The sequence below is a fragment of the Tachypleus tridentatus genome, chromosome 13, assembly GCF_004210375.1.
Source record: "Tachypleus tridentatus isolate NWPU-2018 chromosome 13, ASM421037v1, whole genome shotgun sequence".
Lineage (NCBI taxonomy): Eukaryota > Metazoa > Arthropoda > Merostomata > Xiphosura > Limulidae > Tachypleus > Tachypleus tridentatus.
In genome coordinates, this window is record NC_134837.1 from 260,647,707 (window position 1) to 260,658,620 (window position 10,914).

General features: G+C 33.7%; 1 protein-coding gene across 2 annotated transcripts in view; it reads right to left on the reverse strand.

Moving 5' to 3' along the window:
* Positions 1-10,914, reverse strand: part of LOC143240702 (caskin-2-like) — a 232,415-nt gene that overhangs the window by 9,194 nt on the left and 212,307 nt on the right. For both annotated transcript variants that reach the window (XM_076483592.1, XM_076483593.1), the window contains 4 exons: positions 4,458-4,568; positions 1,483-1,584; positions 664-802; positions 309-458 (listed from right to left, as the gene is read on the reverse strand). In XM_076483592.1, the coding sequence (XP_076339707.1) occupies positions 309-458; positions 664-802; positions 1,483-1,584; positions 4,458-4,568 (502 nt within the window). The remainder of the gene's footprint in view (positions 1-308; positions 459-663; positions 803-1,482; positions 1,585-4,457; positions 4,569-10,914) is intronic.

Genomic DNA, 10,914 nt, shown 5'->3' on the forward strand with positions numbered 1-10,914 from the left:
ATCACATGATAATGCTGAACTATTGTGTCTTTGATTCTAGACTGAAAGTCTCATTATACTAATGTTGTTCTTCAGAAAGTGATTCAAATCCTCCAGCCACAAATATAATCATGGCTTCATAACACTGTTGAATGGTTAGAAATTTAATAATAAAAGATATAGGTGCTAAATATTATTGTCCTTTGCCCATACTAGCAAGACTTGCACCTATGAGAGGACATTAGTCTTTCAGCATACATAATGTTTTTATTTTTTAGTGAATCATGATCAATCTCCATTAAATATGGTAAAGTAATGGTGAAACATACCTAAAGACGTGGGTTGAGGCAAAGTAGCAACATCTCCACTTCCAGCATCCATACTGTGGGGCTGAAGACCCCTTCTATAATTAGAACGATAAGTTCCAGTGTTGATATCCTTGACTCTCTTGATAGCTAACATAATTTTCTTCTGGTGACCTGAACAGAAGATTGTTTTATGTAAACAGAAAAAAATTACAAATCAGACACGCACACACACAAAATTATGTAACAGTATACTTTATGACAAATATATCCTAGTGTTCCAGGGATTCTTAAAACATGCTAGAAGTAAGAGAAAAATACAAAGATATTTTTAAGGTACATATCCTGTAATTAACAACTGTTTTTAAATACAGCCTACCAAGTTTTTGGATACCAATTTCTTCCAAATCCTCCCATGCCAGTTCTGTAACACGGTCAACAGTGTCATAGCCTTCATAACAGAGCGTTCTGTAATATTCTTCGAGTCTCAGTAACTGAAGCCATTCCAGTAATGTGTTCTGGTAGTAGTAGTATAACAAAATTAAAATGTTTTTTTACAAATACTGTGAAGTACAGTAACAGAAAACATCTCATGAAAGTTTTAATAACTTTACCACAATGAATTGTCTACCTTCACTATATCTATAGAACACAAGATAAATGTTTGAACTGTTCTGTGTGCAATTATTTGAATCTTAAGACTAAATTAACACACTTATACAAGTAACAAATTTTTTAGTATAAAGTGGAATTATAAAAGTATTTGAAGTATTAGGTAAATAAACTTAATATGAATCTTTATCAATACTATTTATTGTAACTAATACTGTGTTAACAATGCTTATTTTTATCCATTTAAATTTGGAAGATTTTAATATTCTTATGAAAGTGGTTATCATAGTTATTTGTTCACAATCTGCTAAAAATGTAAGACTTCCCAGTTTTCATGTTCTTAATATGTTGTAATACAACTTAAGTTGTTAAAGACCTAATAATAATTTATTACACTATACCTTAACAGCTTTAAAAAGATTATATGTGGAAACGGCTGGTGTGGGTAGAGAAAGCCGTTTTTATATATATAAAATTCTCTCTACAAGTGGGTTTTCTCGTCATCACAGAGCTTTTGAAAGATGCTAATGTTACACGTTCTTATGAAAGAAAAAGAAAAAACAGTGTGTTATCCTATAATGCTTACAGGTTTATATTCTGGTATGCCATCCGTTATATTTAACCTATCGATCTCAGCCTTGAGTCTACGACGGTGTGTGGGTTTTTTGACGCCAATAGCTGTTAAGTCCTGGAGAAGAAAACTGAGGATTATAGAAACTTTCTAAAAAACCATTTAGTTGTTATCGTGATATCATTTGGCCTTTAGTATATGAATAAACAATAATAAAACAATTTTAGACAAACAGGTAATAAAACATATTGTACAAATTAAGTATGACGTAGGAATGCCAATGAGGAAATGTATGGAAACAAGGTACAGATGAAGACACAAAACCATACAAAAAATCACTACATAAGTCGCCAAATATTTCGAAGATTAATTTTTATCTTCAAGTAAATCTAGAATCCCTGTCAGTTGCACGACTTCAAATTTAAATAAAAGCATTTTAAACTGAACAATACAGTCGTCTTACAATGACAAAACCAGGATTGACTTAGTACTTACTGGTTATTTAAATAGTGTTACGATTTTCTTTGTGTAGTCATCCCTACTTTGTTTCTTCACACCTTAGCATTGCCATTCCTACATCATCCTTATTATTTATAAACATTTTCATTTATTATTTCCCTCCTTTAAAGAACAATTATCGAAGTAGGTTGATAAGTGAACATTTGTAAATTTTTATAATTCAATAGTAACGATTTTTGCTGCCATCTAGCGACCAGAAATGAATTTGTATTTATGATACGTGGAAATAATATATACTTATGAACTGAATTCACTGTTACGTAGTAATTTTTCTTTTTATTATTTTCTTATAAAAGTATAAAAGGAGAACAGAATAACGTTACTGTTATACAAGCTGTGAAACACTCGATAATGGTAATTACGTGTTCAGTTACGGCCACAAGTCAACTTTAGCAGTTATTTGTAAGCAACGAGTGTAGAGTAACAGGGGCCATTATCATCTCAATCCATTCCTTGCACTACCGACAGCCTGGTTCCAAATATACTGCCATTATCATCTCAATCCATTCCTTGCACTACCGACAGCCTGGTTCCAAATATACTGCCATTATCATCTCAATCCATTCCTTGCACTACCGACAGCCTGGTTCCAAATATACTGCCATTATCATCTCAATCCATTCCTTGCACTACCGACAGCCTGGTTCCAAATATACTGCCATTATCATCTCAATCCATTACTTGCACTACCAACAGCCTGGTTCCAAAAGATTCTGCCATACTAAACCCACTGTGAAAACTTCACTCATTTTTCTGGCTGGTGTTAGAGAAGAAACAGGAAAGATGATTCTTCAGCCAGTTCTCCATTTTGGCAACATTTGTCATTGATACCGGAAGTTGTGAAACACTAAATAATGGCGATTAGGTACTGAAATAAAGCTGTAACCAAATTTTAATAGCTACTTTGAGGCATTCTATAGTGATACTAAATTTGACTAGTGAAAATTTACTATAAACTTTTAAATATCACAGAGTTAATACAAGAGTTACGTGTGCAATTTCAAAATAATGTTTGGTTGTATTTACTGCAGCAAAAATATTGATAAAAGGTCACATCATTTGATAAACTTCAATATTTTGTTGTGTTAATATCACAAGAGTAAACTACCTTTGTCGTATTTTTCACAACCCAATCTAGTTTAGAGTTGGAAAAATAAAAGAAATTATTGGATGTGCTACCGATACTTAGAAACTTTAAAATATCTTGTGTTGTTTCAAGAAGTAGTAATTAGTAGCAATAAATATACTTTACTAGTTTGTGGGATAATTTTATATTAGTTCTGGCAGTTGAATTAGCTTCAATTATACATGCATATGTAATTATTTCTACTAAAAGATTAAAGTACAATTATTATTATTGTTGTCAACTACTATTTCAATTCGCACAACCAAGAAACAGATGGATTCTGCAATATTGAACATTTCTCTTGAAAATATTAAGATTTGTAATATTGTTTTTTTAATTTCGTGCAAAACTACTCGAGGGCTATCTGCGCTAGCCGTCCCTAATTTAGCAGTGTAAGACTACAAGGAAGGCAGCTATTCATCACTACCCATCGCCAACTCTTGGGATACTCTTTACCAACGAATATTGGGATTGACCGTCACATTATAACGCCTCCACGACTGAAAGGGCGAGCATGTTTGGCGGGACCGGGATTCGAACCCGCGATCCTCGGATTACGAGTCGAACGCCTTAATAGACTTGGCCATGCCGGGCCCCATTTGTAATATACTGAGTAACGTTTTCCATTCTGTTGCTTTCACCTTGGTATTTCTAGCTACAACATTAGTAGTTTTACTTTTTACCTTAGGATTTTGTAGTTAGCTTGATTTATATAAGACAACAGACTTTTATTCTATTATCTGCACCTTCCCATTATGTTGTATATAGTTAAACAATAATATCTGTGGTAGCCACTAATGCCAGTCGTAAAACGCACATACTGCTGTACCCTGGGAGATGTTTAATGGACTTTCATTAGGCCATGGACCTTGTAAGAGAAGATCATATAAGTTATGAGTGTACTGGTGTTTTGTTTATCAAGAGAAAGGAAACTGATGACAATGTGTGAAACAACCATTAGTTGTTACATCTTGTAAGTACACTTGTATTCCTCTGTTTCTTCACTGGTTATTAACACTAAAAGCTACGTTATATTAAAGCATTTAATATTATATAATGTCCGTATTATATCCTAAATATCTTATGCTAGCCAATCTTGTTTGAGATATTAGTGAATTATGACCGAAATATCACTGCAGTACCCAAGTGACAAACTCGTGTGTTCTTACATCACCACAAGCTTCTGTTTCACACACTATATACTCCTAGTTAGACCATTATATTCAATTAGCTACACTACACACTGAAGTAAATAATGATTCTTTATCTTATGAGAATTTCAAGTAGAATTACAAACGTTTCTATCTTGTAGAGAAAAAAGTGAGTAGTAGGCTTAACTAATTACCTCTGGAGTCATTCGGGATACCGTTGGCATATCGTAGCCGGCCTGAGTAAACAACAGAGTATAATCTTCAAAGTTAAGACTGGTGAGCCAAGCTTGCAGAATCTCGGTGTCCTGACAAAAAGAAGTCATACCGTTTATATGTATGTTAGTTTGTTGTTCTGTTTCCACAGAAGTCATACCGTTTATATGTATGTTAGTTTGTTGTTCTGTTTCCACATGAAAAAAAGTCCTTTTCAATAATCAAAGGTTCACTGGTGAAAAGCAGGTAATTTAAAGTACAGCGGATGGAATTATATTCTACAAACTAACCAGAACTAATGACCACAACAAAACTGAATACAGCTTAGAGCTAATTTGCGCTATAAACTAACCAGAACTAAAGAACAGAACAAATTTATAATTAAAAGCACACACTGCAGTAGTGATAAAGTACAGAAGTCTGCTAGAGCCAAATGCCAACAGAAACAAAAACAGCTGACCATTATTGATTTAATTCTGTCTGCTAGATGTGGAACCATAAACGTGGTTCTCGATTTATGGCATTGGAAATAAACACACGCGAAAAGTCCAAAAACCAGCCACAGACTATATTACAATAAGTTACCAGTAGAGGAATCACACGAAATATCATAGTAGATATTTCTGGCTAATGAAAGAAAATTAATACAATTCTTTATGAATATTTAGGGTTTTGCACCGGATGCATGAGAAACGAACTTTGGTATCACTACAAAGTACCAATTCTCAACGGTAATAAGAAACTAAGTAATATTCTTAGAAACACCGTATCCAACAACTGGTTTTAGATATTACCGGTCGGTAAAGAAGTATATGGCTGTTCTTAGAAAAGAAAAAACCTTTTTATTATATGTTTATAGCACCTAAGGCAAAAAGCGTTTTAAAACCGGTACCAGATTCTGATTACAGAGCACACAGGGGATTAGTCCTCATCTAATCTAATTTCCCACTTTCCTTCACTTGTATAAACCATGACAACCACCTTCTGCTTAAAGCACGCCGCGTTAACCAGGACATTGGCTTTTAAAGTTTCGCTGTCGATGCGACAATTGTTTCCAGAAAAATCGATAGACTTATCTCGTCAGAAAAGAAAGTGTTAATTTGAATAAACATTCTGTAGTGTAAATATTTAAATCACACAATTATCTCTATCGGTTCCACATCAAATCAGCTGGGATTAAACAAACAAACAATAGAACTCCATTCTGTCCAAAGAGCATAATTCACACCTCGTAGCGTGACACGCTAAAAAAAATATAAAATAGGATAATCGTATGTGTTCTGGGTTAATGGCATCTTTTGAATATGTTCTTTTACCTCAACCAACCACACTTAGAGTTCTATTACATACAGAACAAATGGAACTATACAACAAAAAGCGGTAAAAACAAATATTGTGAAACAACATTTAACATTATTCTCTTGATCTCATAAGATTCGTATGCACGAGAGTTTGATTCATTAAACTCATTCAATGACTTTAGTAAATGGGTTGATCTTGTAACATTCTTCCTACTTCACCGATCACAACATGAATGATTTACAAACGTAACTTATCCAACAACAAATACACGTCTGTTGTCAACGGTTTCGTCAGGAAAAAAAAAAAAAAACAATGAAATATGTAAGGTAGAATGTTTATTCTAATGTAGCATTCTAGCTTTATTTTACGTTCTAAACCGATTTTAATGGTTGTACCACCATAAATTTCATTAACGTTCAAAATAACTCGTACATTGTTGTAAAACTTAATCAATAGATAGCGCTCACATCGTAGCAAAATTCGAAATTCTTGATGAGAAACCCACTTAAAATAAAAGTGGGTCTCGGAACGGTTGGTATGGGTATTAACACTTATTAATAAGAAGAGTACAACGTTTAGATCTTTCTTTGTTAATCTGAAGATGATCTCGAAAAATCGAAACGTTGTTCTCTACTTATCAATAGAAGTGTTAATACCCATACCAGCCGTTCTGAAATACAAAATTGACCACGAACACGCGAAAATGTACCGAATATATATCACCATCGCCTCGTTCTCGGATATTATTACAACAAACTCACGCTGCCCAAGTTTAAAAAACTGTATGAAACGTTTAGTGTTTCTATCGATTTATTGTGCATATAAAAAAATTCTATAAGAGTTATACGATTTACATTTTTCTTTATATTCTATAAAACACCGAATGTGAAAGGAGCAAATGAATGAACCAATAAAAATTGCTAATGAAGCAACAAGAAATATCCGCGCTTTACACACATCCGTTTTTTTCTCTGTTACAAACGGAATACGTTGAAATATTGTAATTTACAAACTAGTAGCACACAACTATTACGCAGTATATTTTGATGAATAGTTTTACTACACTAATAATGGACAAAATATTGAAAAATGTCTTTCGAACAAAAAACAGTTTACAACTTCACTAGTTTCGAAACCCTTTTTGAAATTTGGTTTTTATTTTGTTGATTTATTACTTTATTTGTTTAAGCCTTTTTATTTTCACTTTTCGTTATATAAAACAACTAATATAATTACGTTGTTTTTGTTACTCTTTAACTGTTGTTGAAATGAAAGCCCGTTGTGGGACTTCGATTTTGGAGTGTAGATTCCAGCACTGGCTATAAACGTACATATAATGAAACCTTCCTAAATGTTTGTTTGTTTTAGTGCAAAGCCATATTAGGCTACCTTTTATGTACACGGTGAGGAATCGAACCCCCGACTTTAGCGTTTAAATTCTTACACTTACAGCTTTTCCACTGGAAAACCTCTAAACAGAAGTCTTTTTAACACAAGTTAAAAAAGTTTAGCCTCAAAAACTGTTTTATTGTCGTAAATTTTTACGGCCACGTTTGTCTCACAACGAGCCAGTTTCGTTGTTGCAAATTTTACAACTAAAATTTTAATTTTTGTAGAAATCGCTTTACAAGCCAAATTACAAATATAAAAAAACACGCAATACAAAAAAAAATGCGATATTTATTATTTTTTAAAAATATAATATGTTACATTTATTTTAACTACGGCATTAATAATTTATTCTAACAATGGCGTTAACACAAAATTCCCAGTTTTTCCGATATACATGTTTCTTGAAGAGACGTGTATAATCTGCAGATATTTCATGTAAGACAATAAACACTATGTGGATAAAAATAGATAAACACAGGTATACTGTACGTTAACAGTTTTATGGTTACCTATCTTTAGGCCTAAAGAGGCTTGACATATGGCGAGATATATTATTAATACAAACATGATAAATGAAGTAGCTAACAACTTTTTCACTCAGCTTTCTTTTTAAGTTACGAACTTTATTTTCATAAAAATTAAGATAAGCAGTGTATCAGACATAACAGCGAAAATAAAAAAAAATTACTAAACCTTTCATTCCCGCCCGCCTTCAGATACCTGTTATGACTGGACTAGTCACGATTAGGTAAGGTATTTAACCTTTTTGTCTCTCTTATATGTAAGAGGTCGCTTTACACGACTGTTTATAAATATGCAATTTCGGCTTCGTGCATCCAGTAAAACAATAAAACTGATTTATTTTAATCCGTAAATTACTAACTCGTTTATATACTACTCGCCAATAATGGCGTCCACATATTGCATCATATTCCTGTTGAAAAATTCCATGTATTCAAGTGTGAGAAAGCACTTGTTTTTTCATGTAATATACAAACGGAACCCTGGCAACAATTAGTCGAGTTAACTGCACTATTTATGTTCAAAATTTTGAGCGATTCACATGTTATACGGCACTGTGTAGCCAATAATGTTCAGAACTCATAAGAATGCTGGCATATAAATCTAAACTTATTTCACAAAAGTATGTGGGCGTGTCCATCGCTTATAACTAGTGTACACGTAGTGAGCGACAGTGTGTTGCGAGGGTTTCGTTTGGATCCAACTCCCAGAGGACCCCCTATCTGCTCCCCACGCTATTTGACTGATCTCAAGCGAACTTAGTGTCCAACCATACAGCCCTCTCCCCCGGGAATGGTACAAAAGGGGTAGTTGTTCGGATACGAGTTTCAATATTTCACTTCCATGCATTAAACACATACGACAGCTAGTAGATTAAACAAAGATTAAAGAGGCGCAGACGCAATCTGATACGAGTGGGTAATTTTAGGGTAAACACCACTGTAATATTCTTACAAGTACCTCGACCTTCATTCAGTCTACTCTATGAAAACATTCTGTTCACAAAATGGTTCCTGCGGGAGAAAAAAAAGTGGGGAAAAAACGTTGGAGGCTGGTTTTAAGCAGACACGAATCAATTTACTTTCATGCAACGTTTATACAATCACGTTAAACAAAGCTTACAGCAGGAGAACTGAGACGTAGCGTAGGCAGAAAGGGTTTTATTTACAAGTAGTTATCTTGTAAGTTGGTCATATAATTTTAAAACCCGCACAGTAACTAAAACTAGCTAATATACAACTTATATCGAAAGACTGGTTGTGTACAAGACTACACCCGAAATAAGGTCACACGATAGGTTGAAATGATTACAAGATAAAAAAATATTAAAAACTTGAAACTTATGACAAGGCCAGTATAAACTATTTTCTTGTCTTAGCTCATGTCATGTTGAACATCTAACCATCTCTTAACACCGTGTATAAATTTATTTACCACTACACTAGGGTTAAAATTTTCATTTATATTCTTTGACACTCTTGGTAAAAACAGCAAGCATCCTAACCAATCACGTGACTTCCAATTATGATGTTTAAAAATATTCTAACTTGGTTATCAAGAGATCGCACATTCTGTAGTTTTATATTGAGGGTCTGGATTGATAGCGATAAAAATTCATAGCGAACGATACAGAAAAATAATTACCTGTGTGTACAAATGTTATGGTTTGGGAATACGTAAGTACACGTATGGTTTGGGAATACATAAGTACACGTATGGTTTGGGAATACTTAAGTACACGTATGGTTTGGAAATACTTAAGTACACGTGATTGTTAGACGTCTATTTATTCATATTGTACTGGTTTAAACCTTAAAGTATTCTCTTTACATAGAGATAATCCAGACTTTAAACGTCCTATGTTCAGCTTACGTTTCCTCGTAGGCTTAATACAAACTATTGAAAGACTGGAGGGGTACTCCCCCCCCTTACACATTTAAATTAATATAAATGGTAAGAACGTATTTCTTAAACTTTATGCTTGTATGTATTTCTGTGGTTTATATATTTTGTTGTAACTAAAGTATTTGATGAGAAAAAAACATTCTATGAGAGAGTAAAATGTAACAACACGTTCAGTAAAATGTAACAACACGTTCAGTAAAATGTAACAACACGTTCAGTAAAATGTAACAACACATTCAGTAAAATGTAACAACACATTCTTGTCATAATTGCTTCCCCTTTACTGTATCTTCCCGTTATGTCACTGACAGCTACCTGAGGTTAAGACCAAAGATTATTTGTGCAGATTCTATATACTTTAAGTTTTTGGAATCAAATTAAAAAGAAAAAAAATATTCAGTGGAAGCTAGCCTCTTCCTCCTAGAGATTCAGCGGTAAGGCTGAGGGTATACAATCTCTAAAAAGCAGATTTCGATACCGTAGCGGGCAGTAAACTAAACAAATCCTCTTCTGTTTCAACCTGGCGTTCGGTGGTCCTCGTGCAAATTCGCTAACTAAATAACTTACACTTCAATTGGTAAAGATGAAACTTACAGCCAGTAGTAAACACTGACATTTATATCAATAATATAGTTGGAAACATCCATGAAAATAAGTCAATTCATTGGAGGACTGACGCTACCCAGCGCAGCCGAGCGTCAACAAAAAAACAAACATTTTAAATTTTAACAAGAAAAACTAAGTTTTATGTTATCTACAATAAATACTCAATGCGATCAAACAAACACGACTATATTATGGCGATGAAATGTGTGCATTATACTTACTGGGTCTACAAAGGTGAATAACAGATCTACCTACTCCTAAACATTTGGGCAAAGCACGGTCGTAACACCGATCAATAGATTGTTACAAAATACGCAGCGAACTAGTTGTAACAATGGAAGTTTTGTAATCGCCAACACACGTTGTTGTTACACGGCTACGTAATATCGCCTTATACTGACCATAGCGAACCAATAACACTATTAGAAGTCGCAACGTTTATCGTAACGTAGTTTCCATAATTGAATTACAAGAAGAGGTAAGACTATGGGCAGGTATGTCTGGTTTAGTCTGACACACGCAATGCTAGAAAACTCAAATGGTAACAGTTTCAGAATTTCGTGAGAAGCTATTAAAACATAGTCGCCCCCTAGACAGAAAATTAGGCTTCACGTGGTTTATAACGGACTCAGTTACAACAAATAAAACTGTTTTTTCTAAATTTATATATATTTTTAAAAGGTCTCTCAAAACAAGTTCACTTCTCCATCT